This window comes from Pholcus phalangioides, unplaced genomic scaffold (genome assembly GCF_987345545.1).
Source record: "Pholcus phalangioides strain wild (caught in Gottingen) unplaced genomic scaffold, Ppha-v1.0 ptg000022l_1, whole genome shotgun sequence".
NCBI lineage: Eukaryota > Metazoa > Arthropoda > Arachnida > Araneae > Pholcidae > Pholcus > Pholcus phalangioides.
Genome location: NW_028301615.1, coordinates 15,521,831 through 15,544,434, shown reverse-complemented (window position 1 = coordinate 15,544,434; position 22,604 = coordinate 15,521,831). Strand labels below are relative to the sequence as shown.

Genomic DNA, 22,604 nt, shown 5'->3' with positions numbered 1-22,604 from the left:
GAATGACCACGACCTTCCACCCCCAACATAAGTCAGAGGAGCCGCCTTCCTTTTCGATCTGGCAATCAGTCCGGCCACACATTAGTCGAAGAACGCCAACAGTCACAACACGCGCGTTGGCGTAACAGTATACTTGAAGAGTTCTGTGGAAGCAAGTATTCACCAAGAAACATTGGACCAGGCTAAGCTTTTGTGTAGATAGTCTCTGCCGTTAGAGCTTCATTACAAGAGGGAGAGGCAAACATTGGAAGCAAATATTTGCGAATGACTATTGGACTAGACTGGGCATGAGTGCGTCCCACTGGGCAAGCCACAGTGGGACGAATTTCAATGGAAGAAAAATCACACCTCTATGACAACGTCGCGAACATACGGGCTACTGCCTACAGTCATCACACCGAATGGTTAGCGGTAGTTGACATAATAGAAAAACAAATTAAAATCGGTCCATACAGTGTAGGTTCTGATATAATTGGCTCTAGTGTGGATGAAACAACCGTAATGTCTCAAAATGGTCAAAGGAAAAGCCTGCTACAGTAGAAGTCACTAATTACTATCGCGGATTAAGCAGTGGAAACGTAAATTTGATAAAATTTGAAATAAAAAAAAATAAAAACATAAAGAAAATCGGACACAAAATAAAAGTTGAGAAAACAATACAAAAAAATTTTAAAATGTTACAGGAAGCTATAAAAAATTAGGATTTTATTTGAAGAAATTATACCTCAAAATATTGGATTGTCAGTAAAAAAATGAACATGACTGTCAGAATCCCATTCTAAATCACATTTTTATAGGCTTACGATCTTTTTTACACGTATCATATTATACCTATTAATATTTTTCAAGCAACTTACATTTCGCTCTACACGGCTGTTTATCAGTTGCTCTGCCAATTTTATCGGTTTACATAATCATGCCATAGAATCTAAGGTTATATATATATATATCCTTAACACATTTTCTATATCTCTTTTTCTGCCGCAATTCCGTGATTTATGTGATAAAGAAATCCCTTCTTAAATCTATTATTCGCCTGAATTGGATCTTTTGTTCCTATTATTTCATGAAGCTACATCAATCTTGGAAGTTTCTGCTGTTATAGCACTAAAATAATTTTATATTGCCAATTACATACATCCATGTCTATTTTGCTCCGAAGCACGTTTATCTTATTCTCGATTATTGGATAACATAAGTAAGATGGTGTAAATAAAATGAGGTTTTTCAAACCTATCTGATTTGTTTTTTATTTCTGGTTTGATGTCAGAGTTTATTGTTGCAATAGCGAATTTGAACTGAAATTTAAGTTCTTTCTCTGACACAAACACATTGAAATATTGATTGACGGAATGAAATAGACTCGTCGCTGTCACCCAGAAATACATAGTAAGCAACGTGGCTTGAAGGTTTGGCATCTTCATCGAAAAAAATCCACTACTAATGCACCCTAAGTAACGTTGGCGCCACTTATTAAAATCACGGAAAATGTTATCATTCGGATATTGTTATCACTTTCGTAATGTACGAAATGGACGAATTCGATAAAAGTTATCGGAACTTCTGTTTATGTTATCTTTTTTTTTCTGCCGAAAGTTTTTTTTTTTTTGCTCGTTTTGAAGCTAAGGTAGAGAGAAGCAGACTTGTTTTTTCTCCATAACATATCGTTATCAACCTACAAGACAATGGGGAAAGTCAGAAGATTCACACTCTTCCTCGTTTGTAAACATTTACGTTCTCGGCTCGCAATGGCTTATTCAGGCGGTAGTAGCCGCTATAATCAGCTATAATCATCAAGCTACTTTTGTAATGGCCTACATTTAATGCAGACCAATTAATGCGATGTAAAAAATGTCCCTTTTTTCAGTTCTCGGCCAGTTTCTCTCAGTTGACCAGATTTATAGTTACTCGGCAGAAAGACATTTCCCAGAGGATCTATTGACTGTACCATAGATTTATAAAAAAAAAATGTCGTAATTCATGAACACATCAGACAATTTCATTCAAACTTCCCATAATGGCTGCTAATGAACCCGAATTGTAGCTCAAAGAATAAATATTCAGTTTCGGAACAAAAGTAAGTACAAAAAACGCGACACGATTTAACATTTTTAAACCTGTTAAGAGGGAAAGAGGAACGGTGATGACAAGTTCGACTAAACGGGACATGTGGTCACAGTTTTTGCAAGCAGGATTTCTTTCTTACATAGTTATCAATCGGTTATCGTTTTCCCAAAACCCGAGTCCCAGTGTGATCACGTTAAGCGGCGTGCACTGTATACGTATAAAATTTGGCATCGGAAGAGTGAATGATACTGTCAGATTTGTTGGATACATATGCCACTACCGATGGAAATTATCTCTCCATTTTTTTCCGTCATAACAACTTGCTCCGTTCAATAACCTTGTAGTTAGTCAGGTTAACTTAATTATTTTTGGCAAAGGAGAAAATCCTTCTATTCTCATCCATCACCCCAATGTATTAAACTAGTTATTGGTACTGGCAAGTAGATAGATGCGTTTGTCTTGTCCATTAACCATCAGCATGATATCACGTCATATCCTAAATGTACCTCTCATATTGTATTTTTACGCAAGAGGACTTGTCACTATATTTATTCGTAAGAGATTTATTTATGTATGTCGTAAGAAAATTATATTTACTCTATGTGATCCATGTAAAGCGGAACCCCTCTTTTACGGACAAATTTTTCATACCAACCGGTGTCCATGAAGGTTTACGGAAATTTCGCCCCCTGTACATTTCGTCCCCTCATATTTCACCAATGACATTTCATCCTGGACATTTCGTCTACCCTGACCGTGGGAAAGACGAAGTTAGTGATCGAGTGACAGTTTGAGTGACCAAGTGTGTTCGCACATGAACCACGTACACCAGCGGTTCTCAACCGGTGCTCCGCGGAGCCTTTGGGGCTCCGTGGTGACTCGAGGAAAATAAAATAAATCAGTAAATTTGATAGACAAATCAAAAAAAGAGACCTACAGGATTCCACCATAAAACGTTTACACAAACAAGGCCTCCTCGAGTCAAACAGGGCTCCGCCATAGAAATTGTATACCGAAAATTGCTCCGCGAGTCAAAAAATGTTGAGAACCACTAGCGTATACATTCTCCTGCAGTTCATTTGTGTTGTGAGTGTACATGTGATCTTTAACATTATTCACATTGTCGAAGTTGTGCTTGTTTCGTTTTCTTTTGCTGATGTTGCCATCTGACTTCCATATTTCCATGTGAAGATGGTAAAGGCTTGAAGTTAAGTATGTATTATGTTGCAGGCTGCCTGCTATCTGCGAGAAGATTTATTCAAATGGGAGACCGGCTCGCATTCGCACCTCGAAGTTGGAAAACAGTGGGAAACCAACGTCAGTTGACCCCCGCTTAAATTGGGTTTGCGAAAAAGTTATTCTCGGGAAAAGGGAATTTTATTTATTTATTTATTTTATTATTATTATTATGTATTTTTTTTTTTTCGTAAGGGAAGGGTTAGTTCAAATTTGTGTTGATAGAGAGCGCTAAACGAGAGCAAATCACCAAAACAAATCGAGGTCATAAAATGCAAAGTGTTCCATTAATAACTCATTTCTAAGTTTTCCTCTTTCTGGAGCTTACATAAGGTTTTCACTGTAGTGTTGACATTAATAGATGAAGCACTATTGGTGAAGTTGTTTAACCTCAGCCAAGAATGGTTGGCTAAAGCTTTATAAACGTTTCGGACGCAGAAGAGATTGAAGAGAGCTTAAGGTCCAATCACTCTTGCCAGTCTCTCGAGCAGCACCATCTATCGACAAAAATTTTTTACTATTTTTCTGTATCAAAAAAAAAATCCCCTTCCTGAGAATAACTTTTTCGCAAACCGCATTCAAATTTCCTCATTCCTTCCATTTTTATGAGTACTTAAACAAATTTCGAATTGGCATCGTGGCATCAACGTATTTATATATTTTGAAGCGAAGGTGGCAAATGCTTGGATTTTTATCAATATCATGTTACGTAAGTATCGTGTTGCAGGTCTGACTGTCTCTACGGGGAGACATTTTCAAATGGGAGACAGGGTCGCATTCACTCCTTGAAGATAGAAAACCGCAGAAACCAGCTACAGTCGACCTCTACTGTGCTGCCAATAGGGCTCGAACCTGAATCCTCGCGCGGTTAGAGTAGAGTCCAACGCGATGCCCACACAACAGCATAGCGGCATATAGTACCAACATATCGTAGAATGATAATTGAGACAAGGGAGGGGGAAGAAAATCAATGTTTAGAATTTTTATGCGGTCCGTAATAAAAAAAATTCAAATTTATGTTTTTTTCCCTTTTTAATATTATACAAAAAAACATTCCCCTGTAATATTCGCCGTGATATCGGTGACGGAAATCCCAGATTTTTGCCACTTTCTTCTCGAGAGACATTATTATTAATTTAGCTCATTAAAAGTGACAAAAATTGAGAATTTCAATTATTGAGATCTCTCCGAATTTTCATTCCAGTGTCACGTGTTGAATTGTTTTGACATAATGCAGAGAAATGGGGAAAAAATTTGCTAATTTTGATTTTTGGGGTCGTACAAAAATTTTTAACTTTTCGTGAGACACTTCGTATAGAATTACATTTGTTAATGAATTTCACACAACGCAATTTAATGTTCAAGTTATTGAATACACAACACATACGGTCGGCCCCACTAAAACAAGTATCAACGATTCCGGCACGTGGATATCCGATTATGCGGATTACAATTAGACTGCAATTTCATTCCGTAGTATAGATTTTATATCGAAAAAATATAGTTTAATGTAATATACAGGACCGTTTTTGTAGGTAGTAATGCAGCCTTTATTTAATCAACCGTTCGTCTTAAAGGTATGACTCCAATTTAAAAAATGCTCCAAATGTGTTCAGGAATCACTCTGTATTAATTTCGAGAATGAAAATACAGTGTGTGATAAAATAAAATAAAATCTAAATTTTAATATGTCCCCCCCCCCCTGTACTCTAACTTCCAATTGGAAAAGTTTTGTCCTGAGGGCAATAAAAAAGTCCAAGTTTCTTCTATGTGCAATATTCGCTGACATATTTGGATTCAAAACGCAGAGAAAAACTGAGAAAGAACAGAGTAAAAGAGGGGAAACGAGAATTGCCCGTTAGTTTGCGCTGTTCCTTACAGACTTTTCTAAAATTTTTTGAATTCAAATATCTCAGCAAATATTGCATTCAAAAACAAGGGATTAAAAAAAAATCTTGGTCTCAGGAGAGACAGGGCAACAACTTGCAAATTGGAAGTTAGAGACCAGAATGACCGTGTAAAAAATTTTGTTTTTTTAGTTTGTGACCCCACACATGCATTTTGACTCTCGAAACTGGTACAGACAGACAGACATGACCGCTGACCGCCCAGAGAGACCATCTTGGGATGGTTTGCGCTCTTTCAAAAAGGGATGGATCGAAACTGGTACAGAGTGATTCCTGAACACATTCCTGAACCACCTCACATGATATATGTGAGCATTTTTGAAATTGAAGTCATACCTCTAAGACGAACGGTTGATGAAATAAAGACCACATTAGGATTTGTAGGACACCCCTCATAATTACCATATTATCCAAGCCGAATGTGAATAAAATATCAGATATTAAGTATAAAAAATATTCATAATAATATACCAATGTCAGTGCAGGACAGCTAGAATATATATATATACCGTGATATATACAGGGTGATTCAGAAAAACATCCGCCAAACTGAAAGGGTGATTCACAGAGGCATACGACAACAATTCAAAATGGCATAGTAACATACGTAGATGCGTAAATGCCATTCGAAGCCACTACAGGACGTTTTTGCATCCACGCTTTTAAAGCAATCCCGAACTCAACAAGCATGAAGTAGCAATTCCAACAATATAAATAGGGGCCACACATACACTCAGAACACACATTCCGACGCGTGCCATTTCGTAAGAAAATCCGCAGAGGAATGTGTACGCATGTACGGTTAAGTAGTAGTAGCAAGCAAGCAGTCCATGAGGAACTTCTAGTGAATCGGTACATGTCGGAATTTGCGTTCTGGGTGTATATGAAGCCCATGACGTATTTATGTTGCCAGAAGTTTGACTTGATACTTGCTGCGTTCGGGATTGCTTTAAAAAGGATCTGACACAACTAGTTCCTGTGGCGGCTCTGGATGGCACTTGCGTACCTTATGTTACTATGTGATTTTGAATTATTATCGTATACCCCTGTGAATTGCCCTTTCAGTTTGGTAATATTTTTCTGAATCATCTTGTATAGGACGAAATGAATTCAAAAAGCAAATAGCCCAATGCTGAGAGAGAAGATCCACAGAAATGAAATTTCAAATTGATATTATAATTATTTATTTATACAATAATGTTGGCCGAGGCCTAAACATGATAATGCGGTTGATGGTGAAAGAAAAAACGTTTTACATTTTTCGAAAATATAAATGACGTGAGTGAATCAACGACAGTGGAGGGAAGTGAATTCCAGTTAGAAATGGCACGCGGAAAGAAGTTAAATTTAAAGCAGTCGGTGGAAGCGGAGATAGGGTTTATCTCTTAAGTGGATGATCAAGTCTCTGCTAGAGATATATGTTGGCTTGGAGATAATACCGGTGGTATCGAAATTTAAATGTCCATGGAGAATTTTAAAAAGCATGGTTATAATCGAGAAAAAAGACGATGAGCACTTAGAGGGAGAAGATTAAGTTCAGAGACAGACACACATAGGAGGACCAACTGTCGTAGATAAAGCGGGCGGATTTATTTTGTATTGATTCCAGCTTTTGGATATTGCTAGCAGTGTAGGGGTCCCAAATTTCGGAGGCATGGGAGAGGATTGGAAAAATATAGGTTTGATAACAGAGGAGTCTAACGCATCGCGAGTCGAAATCATATATTTTCTCTTCCGTTTTCCCTGATCAAGCATCAGCTCTTCCGCAAATGTTCAATTTCATCCACACTTTTTTGTGATGCTTGAGAAATTCCATGCTCTTTGGCAACTTCAGTTTGAGTTTTATTGTTATTATTGCGTTCAAAACTTTCAATTTCTGTTCCCTCTCTTTACGTGTATTTTTTTTCTAATTTTAAGACATTGAGTCGTGGTTTTTGTGCAGGTTTTTCACGATTTTTTTCTTTTATTTGAAAAGTTTGCGTCCTCTATCGGCAAAATGTAGAACAAAAATAAAATTACAAAATAATTAAATGTACTTAAGATATAACTGTGGCATTACAGGGTACCGATTCTGGAATTTTCATAAATTTTAACTGTTGGCATATTTTACTTCATTTCTGAATGCTTCATTCAATGACAATATTATGCCAATACTAGTTGATATGTATTTGCAGTTGTCGTGTGAATTCCAATATTCAATCAAGCGGGGGGGGGGAAGTTTTAGAAATTATTTAATTATTCTGGGAACTTTAACATTGTCTTTATGGGAGAAATTTTGGTTTCAGAAGATATTATCTGTAAACCGGAGTATCACACAGTTACATCCGTTACCCTATTAAGCGAGACCGACTGTATTTACTATAAGACTTTTCAGATTCACAGTTCGTAGATGACGAATTCATGGGACACCTATGCAAGGTGTCCCATGAATTCGTCAATGGTATAAAAATTCATATAAATTGAAGAAATTGGTGTATTTGAATGAGGTTTACGAAAAAGTTACGCTCATGTAGATGGATTCTTTTTGGAACGAAGAAAACATTTAGTTCGAATTTCTGTCTTCTGAGAACGCTGCATGAAAGCGAATCACTGGAAATATACAAATCACAATAATAAAATGTTAAGTGTAAGACTCGCAGGACATTTCTGAATTTTCCTGTTGCTAGCGCAAACATGAAGTTTCATTGTCATGTTGACATTAAATTGAACAGCATTATTGAAGTTGTTATAGCTCAGCCACGAATCACCGGCCGAAGCTTTACGAACGTTTCGAATACAGAAGAGATTGAACAAAAATTTCAGGTCCCATTACTCCTACCGGACTTTCATGCAGCGCCTCGCAAATTCAAACTTTATTGGGATTTTTTTTTCTGTTAAAAAAATTTCTCTTCTAGAGAATATCTTTTTCACGCGCCGCATTCAAATATAGCAATTTTTTCGATTCTTATGAATGTTTTAATTACTTACGTATTTATGGGACACCCTGTACATATAAAAATTGATTTGTTAAGCAAATTTTATTCTATTGTAAATAATTATGACATTCAGTATAATGGGTATTACACGGGGTATTTCACAAAGAGTGTCGGAAAGGGATAAAACTTCTTACAGATTTTGAAATTGAGTAAAATCTAAAAAATATATCAGAGGAAAATAGGGAAATTTGGATTATCATGGGGAAAATCATTCCCGTGAAATGATAATAGATGTAACTATGAAACTAAAAATTTCCGTAACGCCTTCACTCAAAAAAAATTTCAATTAGTAATTTTTTTTCCCCTTTATTGTGCCGAAAGAAATTTACACCGTAACACTGTTACGAAGATAGGAATGTTTAGTTTGGAAAGTTAGACCTTCCATTTAGGGGGTGGGGGGAGAATCTGTGATCGTATAGGTCAAAACATATTCATTAAAACCAGTACATGAAAACTCAATGATTACTGAGAGAAGGTTCAGAGAAAGAGTTGTCTTTAATTAGAATATATAGCTCAAATAATTAAACATGATGACACAATATTACAATAATTTCAATGACGAGGTGGACGGAAGAAGGAGGGGGGGGTGAGTCCCCAGCTTACGTTAAGACATCAGAATTAAGGGATATGGTGAGACATATGAAAAGGTCGGGTATCGAATTACACAGGATTTCTAAAACTCAACTCAAAGCGGTTGTGCCCACTTATGCATGCCCTCGTGGTGTCCCGGATGTTGGCTGAAGTCTCGCGAGTTCTTGAACAGTTCCTAAGACCGAACATGTCCCGATTCACATGTTCTCATAAATCTGCCGAAGTATGTACGTGTGTATGCAAAATCCTCAATTATTTCCAACTTTTTACGAGGCGAAGAAATAAGCAAAATGATGAAAAGAAAGATTTCAATCACCGATATCTCAGTGAGAGTTTTTGTCAAATTGTAAAGCAAAAATAATTTCTTTCCTATCTAATAAAGAGAAGCGAAAATTTTACCAATGGGCATTTCTTTTGGATTAGAACACGTACATAAAGAGTTTAATTTTCATATTTCTCCAAATTTCGCATTTCTGCACAGATGTTGCTCAACAGAGGTATTAAGTGAGATTATCACGGCCCAATTTCTTTCTTTTGGCTCTGATTATATTTTACACATTTTACTTTAATTTAAAACCAACTCAAGAATATTTATTATTTTATTCTTCACGAAAACTGTATATGCTTCTCGTATACACTGTATAGTCTATTTGTGCTGGAAGTAAAAAGCATTATGTGGCCAGATACTGAGATAACGCTATGCTGAGATAATACTACAACGTTATTTTGAGATAACGCTACTGATTTGCAGTATTTTTGTTGCCCTACTCTCATGGAACACCAAGTCCTATTCAATAAATCATCGAGATATTCAGTATAAAATACACGCGAACTCTTTAGAAAAGACATATTAAAAATACAATTTAAATGGCTCTCCTATAAAATTTCCCTTTTGTGACATGGTGTCCTTTACTTCCGGAATACAGATTTAAACAATTTATAGATATACATAGGGCAAGTGTGCACGTGTGTCTGGATCACAATTCCGACAATACATACACTTTATTCAATTGATAATAAACGGTAAAATCAGGATCATCCCCCCCCCTTCCCTGCGAATTACACACCCGATGCGATATCTTTCTGTGAGAATCATTTACAAGGATTTACAACTGTGCATACACGCATGGATTCTATCACTAAAACATCTGTTGTGATTTATCATTTCACTTCAATATATCCAGTGCGATGCGAATCGCAGTAAGAAGAGTCGTGGATGGGGAGCATTTGAAGCTAATATCGTAGTTTGTGATTCAACATGCCTTTGGTAGTACGGTAAAGGATACTACTAATACTGAAACATACATGCACGTCGCGCGCATTAATTAGCGGAATTTCTAATGAATCTGTGCATTCCAGGATGGGTGTTCTGAGTTGTATGTGGGGCCCTAACATATTGCCGAAACTAGAGGGGGACAACTGCTTGCTCGGCAAAATTTAGGGGGGTTGACAATTTTAGGTGAAAACAAAGAATACCATCATAAAATTGTCGAGTTTTACAGTTGTAGGGGTGGTAAATTCATGTTGCCTCCGGACGCAAAAATCCTAGTTACAGCCCTGCCCTAACATACTTGTCAGAGTTGTGTGTTAGGTCTTATTTTCCTGGTGCGTGCCATCTACCTTCCATATTTTCTTGTGAAGATGGTGTATTATTGAATTTTTATGCCATGTAAAAAAGTATCGTGTTGAAGGTCTGCCGGCTCTCTGAGGAGATACTTTTCCAAATCTCTCAAAAAGATGGTGAAACCAGATGGGAAAAAAAAATTCTGGTTCTTCTTTTTTCTCTCTTTTCAGTGACTATTCAACATATCTGAAACATGGCGTGATATTCCTCTTACTTTCTGAGTTATAGTTATTTCATGTGAACCACCCTATGCGATAGTCATGTGCATGTTGAGGCTGTCTTTGAGTAAACATTATACAAATACAAAGGCCACAACAAGCGATTTGCTCAACGAGGTGGCTGAAAAAGATGCCCATAAAAAATATTGATGTCAAGTATAACTCAAATGCAGCGACCCAATACAAAAGCATATATCTCGAAAATAATCAATAATACGTATATTACACGGCCCGTAAAAAAATTATGGTTGCCTCTTACCATAATTTGTTTATCGTATTTCTTTTTAAACGCATCAATTGTGTTAGAATTCACGATCCCCGGAAGTAAGCTATTCCATTTATTAAAAACCCTATTATCGAGAACTCCCTGCGACACCACACCTTACTAAGTGATATTGGTGCTCCCCCCCCCCCTCCCTGTCGAAGCAGTTGATTGACGATGTATTAATAACTCATGATTCATCCCTTGAAAATTGTAAACACTTCGATCATACCCCTCCCTCCGACACCTGCATTCCTCCAATGTAAATGTATTCAAGAAATCAAGTTTCTCTTCATTGCTCAAGCTTTCTGTGCCATTAAGAGCACGCATAGTTCTTTCCTGCACCCCCCCCCCCCGAACCAAGTCTACGTCTCTCTGCAGGTATGGTCTTCAGTATCTTACAGCATACTCCAGTGCAGGACGAACTAAGCATCGGAAAAGCGAAATTCTTCCAGTAGACGCTGTACCAGAGAGCAGGCAGATCTTCAGCACGATACTCGCATTACCCGAAAATTGAGACATTTATTACTTTCGCTTCTGATATAGAAGACAGATGACGGCAGCACTAGAACACGAAACATGCATAACTATGACAGCATAAACATGTTCAGGCTTATGCATGTAATACACAGACAACGCGTTCCGGCATGCTCCGATTAATTAGAAATTTGTGGTAGACGGTAGCGGTCGCACCTCTGCTTCGATAAAAATCCCAATTACCTAGAGTGAGCGGGTTTTGATATCCTGAAAACTCTAGACGTCTTTTATTACAATGGACGAGAGTCTCATCTACCTAATTATAGCTATTTACGTCCAACTAAAAATTTCCGCATTTTAATACTTATCACCATTACGTCACTCATAACTACTGATTACTACAAACCATGCCTGTAATCTGATACTTTTACAATAAAACCCCTCTCAACGGATATCCCTCCGATGCAGTCACCTCCTCTTTTACTGTCGAATAATAATTTTCCCTTGTATAATAACAGTATACATTTCAAACCCCCTGATGAACGGCCACCTCTCTTTTACGGATGAATATTTTTGTTCCACTGGTGTCCGCAAATGAGAGGTGTGACGTTCAGTAACTTCATCCACGTTTTATATTGAAAGCTTTGATTTCCAAGTACGTCTACTGAACATTCCGCCACTTTTTTTACCACACATCATGAAGTACATAAATAATGTGCAGGTTGGTTATAAACTGGCACTACTAATACATATGCAGCGCCCATTCTGACGAAACTTGGTATGTAGGATATATGGACCATGGGGAAATGAAAGATCCAATAAAAAATAAAATAGTTCGATTTTTGACCACCAAGTGGAAAATAGCGTTTTTTTATATAAGTTAATTTTTTCCCATGGTCCAAATAACGTTGTTGCCAAAATTCAATGAAACAGGTCTACTACAACGGGTGCTACATGGCCGTAGGTCGGAGCAGTGTCAGTATAATTAAGCTGAGTAGTGTTAGTTGAATAATATTGACACTACTCCGACCTATGTGGTGAGCGTATTTCAAAGAAACTTGGTACATACATTATTTGGACCATGAGAAAAAAATGTAACTGCTATAAAAAAGCGCTACTTTCCACCTGGTGGTGAAAAATTGAATTTTTTTTTATTGAGTCTTTCTTTTCCCACGTTTCTCAACCTTTCTAAACCCAAGGACTAGTGAGATGTCAGAAACTATTTGAGGAACCACTCGTGTCCCGTCCGATTTATTTATACGATAAATATTGGATTCGTAATATTTACTAAGGTCATGAATACAATGTTTTCATAATATATAAATTATATTATGATAATTATGGCAATAAATATTAATCTCAGATATTTTTCATGTTCAAAGTTTTTTTCGCTATTTTTCAGCAATTTCAATAGCAATTAGTGATTGTGCATGAAAGTTTTCGATGACAATTAGCGATGTCCCGTATTTTACCCCATTCCAAATCTAAATGTTTAAGGTATTTTCCTCTATGAAACATGGTCATCTGATCATTTGAATATTTTTCCCCCGTGAAATACATTTTTGTTTACTGCGATTTGTAGCAGTTCTTCATTTCTCCAACCTGCAGCAATTAGAAAATTGCATTACTTGGCTAAATTCATTGATACTTTGTATTTATCACTTCTCGTAGGATCGCAATTCTCAACATTTTCCCCGATGGTATATGTTGAACACAAGTATGAAGGTATAATTTTTATTTGAACCCAATATGGAAAAAAAACTTACATCAGTTACATCAACAACAATAGTTGAATAATTTTTCATTCAGTTAGAATTAAGTTTTATTAGAACTAATTTTCAAGTCTTTTTGTGGACCACCTCTGGTCAGCGGACCATAAGTTGAGGAAACACTGCTATATACCAAGTTTCATCAGAATACCCTGTACAAACGGTCCTATTCATTCCCAACTAGTATCAGATAGTGGCAGTACAATCAGTGACTTCCAAATAGTGCGCCGTGCCCTCTTAAGGTTCCGTGAAATCGGTCGGAGGCGTTATGAGATAATTTGGAGATGAAATCATGGTATATTGAACGTTGTGTAAAAGTATTACTGCAGAGGCAGGATCGACCTTTGTAGGAGGCACCCTCCCCCCCCACTACTCTTCCCTCCGTACACCTGAGTATTACTATAATTCGCAATCTGTGTCTCACGACAAGGAAGTCTTAGGCAAATGATCTCCAAAGAGGGAGCAACAAATAAAAATTATCTCTAAGGTAAGGGAACCTCAAGTTTTACAACCATTGAATCATAGAGGAAAAATGGGAAAATGTCACTTTACAGGGAGAGGACTGCGGAATCCGGCAATTTCGCCTGCCCTGACCGTATGCGCAACTGAGTGAATTGACTGACTTTCTTTCAAATCGAGCACAACTCAGGTCTATCACCATCTATGGGCGATTTACTACCTAGTGAGTTTTGTGAGTGACTGACTAAGTGAGTGACGGTCATTCACTTGGTCACTCATATGTTCTCTCACTTGGTCACTCATATGTTCTCTCACTTGGTCACTCATATGTTCTCTCACTTGGTCACTCACATGTTCATTCACTTGGTCTCTCATATGCTCACTCACTTGGCCACTCACATGTTCACGCACTTGGCCGCTCATACGGTCTGGGCAGGCGAAATGTCAGGGGTGAAATGTAAGGGGTAAATATTCAACTCACTTGATCACTAGTACAGTCACTCACTTGGTCACTCGTACAGTCACTCACTTGGTCACTCGTACGATCACTCACTTGGTCACTCGTACGATCACACACTTGGTCACTCCTACGATCACTCACTTGGTCACTAATACGATCACCCACTTGGTCATTCATACGGTCACTCACTTGGTCACATGCGCTCGCTCGCTAATCACTTGGGAACTCCATTAGTCACTCATACGATCACCCACTTGGTCATTCATACAGTCACTCATACGGTCAAGGCAGGCAAAATGCCAGGGACAAAGTTTCCATAAAAATAAACTGAGAAATGTGATCACGAGAATTCTTTAGTACTGGTGAACAATTAACCTTGAAATTCGCCTTTCTGAACTCAATTACCTGTAGTCAAAATTTTATTGAGTTTGCTTACAGGGCGTTCTACATGGCTGTAGTGCTTCGTGATACCATATGATTTCATCTTGGGAAACGTATAAGCTTACCAAAAAAATCTAATTGTTCATTTACGAGCTGCTACATCATCCATTCTATGTTTCAATCATTAAGTTCATCTACTATTGGATAATTATTACCGTTTGTTTTTATCGATACGATTATACTTCCAGTGCCCCGTGTATATTTGAATATACATGACAAATACATGGTAAAAAGAGAGAAACCCCCATTATACCAATTTCTTTTCTCTATGTTTTGGTGTTTTCGAAAGTATGTAATTTCAATGCAAAGTACGGCTATATAAGTACCGATAGAAACAAAATAGGTAAAAAGTGTTGTACTTTTTTATCTAGAAAGAGTTGATATTGCTTGTCGGTGTCATTTTTTTGAGAGCTTCTGAAATTTTACGTTCTCCGAGATGTATAAAATCGCAACAAATTGAGATCGGAAGTAAATTTCAAGGCAAAAACCTATTCAATTAAGCAAGATTTCATCTGATTATAGATAACATTACAATCAAGGTAAACTATGTATTTTACCCTGAATTAACCATTTTAGGTAAGTAAAAAATTCATTCTTATTAATTGAATTGACGGGTTGATGTATTTGTTCGAATTTAAAATATGCTAAAAGCATCCATTTGCATCCGTTTTTGTAAAAAATAAATTTTCAATATGCCTTTATGGCAGCTGAACCATAGAGGATTGAATACGGTATTCACGGTACATTGAATTATGTCGGTAAACCGGCGTTTTTAATTAGGTTCTTTTTTGGTATATATACGTATATACCAGCAATAACAGTGCAAAATAGTTATAATGACTATGAAAATAACTGAAAATATTAATTACTAGCTACATTACTCGACACGCTGCCCGGTTTTCTCTATATACCGAGATACATCGAAGAAGTTGCACCATTATTAAGGAGTACACATTGTCTGAGAAAACGATAACCAAAATAAACATTCGAAAAATCATTGTTGAGTGACAGGAACCATTGTTGCTGACAGTTTTTTGCCAATTTCTGGGATTTGCCTAGCTCTGGTGACTATTTAAAGTAGCCTATCAGTTCAAGTCACGCCCTATTTTGTATGTATGCAAAATTTGGCGAAGATAGGCCCAACATTAAAGATTTGTATAGAGAACATACATACACACAAGCAGAAAATAATATCCATATATACTGGTAATAGATAAATTTGTAATTGAAAACAAAATTATTTTTAATATGTTTTATATCGGAGAATCTTAAATGCCTAAATAATGCCGGACACTCACTCGTCTCATCGATTATTCATGAAATCCGTGAAAGAATAAAAATTCGAAAATTATTGAGTAAAAATATTCATTAATTTCAAATACATCATAAAAAATTCACACTAGTTATTAATTATCATCTCATCATCTATTAATTGTGTATGAATTTATGTTGCCTTGTGATGTGATTTTTAGTTGCCTTCAACCTTCCACCCTCCAGATGTATATAGAGTGAATCGAGGACTCCTGCACATTGTGACAAAAATTCAGTTAGTTCATCACACGAAACACTCCCGTTTCTCACTTTAAACATCGGTTCACGCAGTTATTTGAAGGTTCAAAAAATTTTCGTATCACATTATTATGTGCCGATTTTTATATTTTTGTATGTTGTTGAGTTTCAAATTCAGCTAGCCATTTTCGTCCCCACGGGTGATAAGAGGACCTTTTTTTTCGAAAATCATTAGTAATACCTCATGCATTCTTACTTTATGCAAACAAAAACTATTTGAAAAAATCACTGATTTTGGATGTTTTCTTTTTTAAATCGCTTTGGAAATGCATTAACGCGAAGCGAAAACATGTTCTCGTGTCTGCACTCAACACCAAATCCTGATTCCGATTATACTCGGATAACACCGTTGTATTTTAATTGATTACTCCGCGTATATTCAGGCATATCTAATATTCAAATGTTAACTCTTAAATGCGTAGCTTTGTATGTGTGCAAAGAGTTCTTTGCACGATCATTACTGTAGTCAATTTAAATATAAAAATTAAGAATCGATTTTGCCCATAACCTAAGGTCCCATTCTTTCCATTTTCTACTTTGAATTTGCTGTTAGATGTCCCAATTAACGACAGTAACTCTTCATTTGTAGCAGAGCATGTGTGTGACTGGGATTTCGCTAACTTGTTATAATGTTTTGTTTGCATTTCTTTTCTCTTACCTTGGAGTTTGCAATCCGAGTTTTTTTTCTTACTATAGTTTGAACCACAAAGAAAACATTTACATACAGTCAAATCCCGTTTTAACGAATACCGTTATAGCGAAAATCTTGTTCTAACGAACACTTTTCTAATCCTTCAGATAAGTTTACATAGGAACAATGCAAAAACCTAGAAATGTACTTTTTACTTTGAATATGCATTTCAAATATATGGTCAAAAAACGTTCATTATAAAAATTTCTTTTTCAATTTTTTTGGTGTTTCAGAAAGTAATCTTTCAGGTGTAATTGCAGTACAAAATGAGGCTATTATAAGTGTACTTACTACAACACTTTTTCATCTAGAAAGAGTTGATTGGTGTCATTTTCCTTAAGCTGCTGAAATTTTACGTGCTCAAAGATTTATAAAATCGTACTAAATTGGGAGAATCAGAAATACAATTCAAGGAAACAACTTTTCTCAGCAAGAATTTGAATGTTTATAGATAAAATTGAAATAAATGCAAAGTGTAAAATTGAAAAATTCACTGTTAATTACATTGTTGTGCTGATGTATTTTTTCAATTAAAAATATGCTAATAGCACCCACTTACATCCATTTTTATATTTAAAAACATTACTACGTTTTTATAGGGGTGGGGAAATAGAGGGTTAATTATTCCATATTAATATTTTTTTTCCAAATCCGAGTACTCGGAACATCTGATTACAGTCAAACTTCGAAAATTCAAGGTGAGAATATACAAGTCAAACTCTCATTTGAAAAAGTCACTTGGTAAAGAGCAGAGACCATATTTTCTTACGAGAATAAATTACGAGAAATCGTGATCCATACTTGCCATCACCAAATATCGCGAAAAAATTATCTGAGGCAAGTAAAGTTGTTAATTAAATCCAAAAAATTCTCAAAGGCAAGTAAAATTGCCAATTACAGCCAAAAAAATTGTCGAAAGCAAGTAAAGTGTGACTATTACAGCCAAAAATATTGTCTAAGGCAAGTAAAGACATCAATTAAAGCCAAAAGTAACTGTCAAAGGAAGTAGTGACCGGCAAAATAATTGTCTATGATAAGTACAGTTGTAAATCAAAACCAAAATAAATTGTCCAGTGTTCAAGTTAAGATGTTGAAAGATGACCAGTGGAGAAAAATACAGAGCTGCACCACGAAGGGTGAAAATGTAATTCTTTAAAAAATCTTATATGCTTGACAAATATATGTGAGATATGAATATATTTATATGACTAATTTTATATGAGAATTAAATGACTAATTAAATGACACTAATTTATTTCAGAGCTATAATTATCGTAATATAAGTCATGTAAATAATCTTGTTTCTTGTTTTTCGATACGTCAATAATGGATGTAAGGGGACAGTTGGCCCCCTCTCGATAGGAGGCTCAAAAGTAGAGAGCAATGTAGGCATGTGTAGTGCTTTCAATGACTTTTTCGCGTCGGTTTTTAATGGAGATAATGATATTCGATATACGGGTGTTGCATGGGGTAATAAAACGCTCAACGATATTCAAGTGGAAGACGTGGAGGTCCTAAATCTTCTAAGAAATGTATGTGCAAGCAAAGCACCAGGACCAGATGATATCTATCCCAGGGTTCTCAGGGAAGGTGCTAATGAATTGTTGGGGCCAGTCGCACAGATATACAGGAGTAGTGTTGCTGAGGGTATCGTCCCGAGAGATTGGAAACTGGCTAACGTTGTTCCGATATTTAAGAAGGGTAGTAGAGAAATGGTGTCTAATTATCGTCCAGTGAGTTTGACGAGCTCCCTCTCGAAAATTTTGGAAATTATCATCAAAAGGCAGTTTGTGAAGTGGATAGACGAGAATAATGTATTGTCGGATAATCAGCATGGGTTCAGGAAGGGGAAGTCATGTGTAACTAACCTCCTTTGCTTCTATGATTACGTGACTAAGGCTTTGGGTAAGAGCAAAAATGTCGACGTTGTTTACCTTGATTTCCAGAAGGCATTCGATCGGGTCCAACATGGCAAACTCTTGAAGCGTTTACACGAGATTGGAATAGGGGGCAACTTGCTGAATTGGATAGAATCGTGGTTAAGAGATAGGTCGCAACGAGTTATGGTGAACGGGGAATTCTCTGGTTGGACAGACGTCACAAGTGGAGTTCCTCAGGGAAGTGTCCTTGGCCCCATACTTTTTTCACTTTTTATCGACAAACTCGATCAGGGTATCGATGGAATTACTAGCAAATTCGCAGATGATGTGAAGCTAATGGGAGTAATCGGAAATGAAAGCGATAGGGAGTTGCTCCAGACCAACTTAAACAAGATTGCAGCATGGGCAAATGAATGGAGCATGACGTTTAGCGTAGATAAGTGCATGGTCGCTCATTTTGGTTCGAACAACCCACGGTTCTCTTACGAGTTGAATGGTGTCACTATCCCGGATGCAACTAGAGTCACCGATTTGGGAATTCTCATTGACGAGCGACTTAAGTTTTCTGAACATTGTTCAGCGGTTGTCAAAAAATCGAATAGAATGCTTGGTCTCATTTTCAAAAAGGTCTCTTCGCGTTCTCCTAAAGTCATTCTTCCGCTTTTTCGAGGCTTAGTTCGTCCTGGACTGGAGTATGCTGTAAGGTTTTGGAGACCATACCTACAGAGGGACATAGACTTGGTTGAAGGGGTGCAGAGAAGAGCTACGCGTGTCCTTATTGGCACACAGGGCTTGAGTTATGAAGAAAGACTTCATTTTTTGAATATGTTTACATTGGATGAACGCAGGTGTCGAGGAGATATGATCGAAGTGTTCAAAATTTTCAATGGGATGGATAGGATGGACCATGAACTTTTAGTACACCGCCAATCGACTGCTTTTACAAGGGGACACCAGTATCGATTGGTGAGGGACAATGCAAGGTTATGGTGTCGCAGGGAATTTTTCTCCAATAGGGTTGTTAATAAATGGAATAGCTTACCCCCGGAGGTAGTAAATTGTAACACAATTGACACGTTTAAAAAGAAATACGATAAACATGTTGGGGTAAATCGAGAAGCTATCCATTCTTAGAATAAGACAACCATAAGTATTCTTTATGGGCATTGTATAATATCTTATCATGTGTATATATTGTTTGTAATTTGTGTTAATTGCATTTTTAATTGGGTTGCTGTATTTTTGAAACATATGACAACCATATTTTTATGGGCATCTTTTTATCAGCCACCTCGTTGGGCATTTTGCCTGTTGTGGCGTTGTATTTGTATTTGTATTTGTATTTGTATTTGATTTCAAAAAGGATAATTTTTTTAAAAAAAGGTTCGGATGGCAAAATTACAGGAATGTTCCGTCAAATACGGGTCATATAGTCGTTTAAACGAGTTTCTAGCCCCGCGAGTGGCAGAAATGCCGCATATCTGGCCCACGGACTGAAAAGGTTGTGTACACCCCCCTGGTTTAAAAAGTTCTGGTAATAACTGTGATAATTTAAAGCGAATTTCTTGCTAGTCATAAACACCGGGAAATATGTAAATGCAGTTAGTTTTATAATGCAAAAAGTGTTTTGCTAATGCAAAATGGTTTTATAAATGCTTGTATTAAGGGGTGTCTCGACCTCTGAGGCTTCAAAATGTCGACTTTTTAAAAACGACTTCAAAAATATTTAAGTAAAATGCAAAAAAACAAAATTGTGTGAATGGGTTAGTTGGTCTTTCAAAATAAGGCAAAAAAATAATGGATGACAGTGTAAAAGTATTCATAAAACAAGCTTTGAACACGTTAGATCGGATTTCTGAACAGCCCATCTGTGTAATATTTAGAAAGAAGAAAAAACTACACTAAAAATTCTGATATTTTGCAGGAATGTTCATTCAACATGTGTTAGTAAAATGAAGATATGGCGGATATGGCAATTGACCGATTGGAAGTGTTTTTAAAAAAAACCTCGAATTTTCAGATTTATAAAATTTATCTTCTTTTTTTCAAACTTTTGAAATAATACAATTCTACCGGATTCGTCCCTGTCAGAAACCTGACGGGGGCTAACAACAGAAACGGCTGCATGACCACAGAAATAGATTGCTACCACAGGGAGTTTCATACCGGGAGTTTAGCGCATAAACCTCTCGGTGAGTATAAAAAAATATCGTACGGAATAGGCAATATATTGTTGGTTAAGGTCTAATAGCCGTCGTGTGCAGACAATGACCGCGGTGCGACAAAAAATTATCAAATGATAATAAAATTCTAACGAAATGGTGAGGTATCCACTATCGGGGTTCGTTTTACTGACACATGTCGTATATTCCTATAAAATGTCAGAAATTCTGATGCATTTTTTTTTATCTTACGATGAAGATCAAAAACGACAATCTGAGAAAATTGAGCATTAACACTATAATTCATTTCTTTTCTTTTTGATTATAGAAAAAAAAACAGAGATGGATTTTTTGTTTATACAATTTTTTTTGTATTTGATTTGTGCTAAAATAATAAGCGCTTTGATTAAAATTGAGTATTTTCAGGCATTTCTGAAAAAATTTACTTTAGGTGGGTCGCGACACCCTTTTAATCCATTTTTGACTGCTCCTGCAATTTATAATTGAATTGCGCAATTTTTTTATAAATAATATCTGGGTACCTTAATTAGCATATCTGAGAAGCTTGATATTAATTTTTAGCATGTTTTTCTCGGTAATTAATGTAAGTTTCCAATTACTTTTTTTTACCTTTTTTATTAATAAAGATTAATTAACTTAATTTAATTTAAAAGAAATATGTTAATAATAATTTTGGAAACCTCATGTAACATAAAAGAAAAAATATTCAAGAAAAAATATTTTTTCCCATTTTTAAAAAAAAAGATTTATTTCTGTTCGTGGTCGTGGAAAAATAATTTCCAGATAGAAAATTGGGAAAAAATTGCCAAAGTTTAGTTTTTTTGAAATATCACTAAAATTTAAATTTTTTCGCAAAATAATTTTAAAAAGCTATGTTTGCTCCCTCTTTCTCTCTCTCTCTCTCTGTCATTAGGCCTGTTAATATCAAAAAATGTTAACTTCATACAAAATTTTGCATGGAAATTTATTTTAAAAAAATTTTCAAACAAAGCGTTGCGCAAATGTCAGTCAAAAATGGGTGAAACGACGGTCAAAATAGATGAAAAAAGTTAGCAGCTTATAAAAACACCAAAATCAAATATAAATGATACATTTTTTTTAATTAACTCATCAAATGTACGTACCTTTTAAAAATATCACTAATAATAATCCAATCAAAATCATGCCGCATGTATTTTTCCCGGGCAAGAAAACTCCAAAATAAAACCTCTTTAATACGGCACTTTATAATCCCCGCGTGAAACCGATAATCACTTCCAGGCAGAAAAAAAAAGAAGTCAAAATAAACAAATCCCACCGGAGTCTGGAGAAGAGTGTGGAGTGTTTTTCCTATATTGCTCCCGGACAACTCGGAACTCTGTTCCAGAGAGAGCGAGTCCTTTCGGGACGATACTGAAACCTTAGTCTCCGTCCGTGAGAGACGGACGTCGGGCTGTTAGATGGCGCCACTGTAAACAATTTCACTGGAGACATCTGGAGATGCACTTTAGGAAATTTTTTTTTTTTTTTTTTGGTCGTTGGTCCAACTCCAGCAAAGACCATCAAGACCGATGGGAAGTTTGGGAGTTATACGTCCTCGAGGGAAATTTCTACAAGATCTACATAAGAAACTTGTTTGCTCAAGATGAGGAACAGGGAAATGAGAAAAGGAAATTTCCCGGAAGTGAAAAAGTATCCTCCCCATTACGAGCATTCGTTTCCTGACTTTCGTTTCCTAAATTCATTCGAGCAATATTTCCGGGAAATGCCACATATCTATAAAATTATCTTTCCGCTTTTATCATTTTAATATCTT

The 22,604-nt window shown here is 36.3% G+C and overlaps 1 protein-coding gene across 1 annotated transcript in view; it reads right to left on the bottom strand.

The window, feature by feature from the left end:
• LOC149069523 (uncharacterized) overlaps positions 1–22,188 on the bottom strand; it is a 52,191-nt gene extending 30,003 nt beyond the window's left edge. The window contains exon 1 of the mRNA XM_089249964.1: positions 21,934–22,188. Within this exon, the coding sequence (XP_089106090.1) occupies positions 21,934–21,973 (40 nt within the window). The 5' untranslated portion in view covers positions 21,974–22,188. The remainder of the gene's footprint in view (positions 1–21,933) is intronic.
• Between the last annotated feature and the right edge of the window lie 416 nt (positions 22,189–22,604).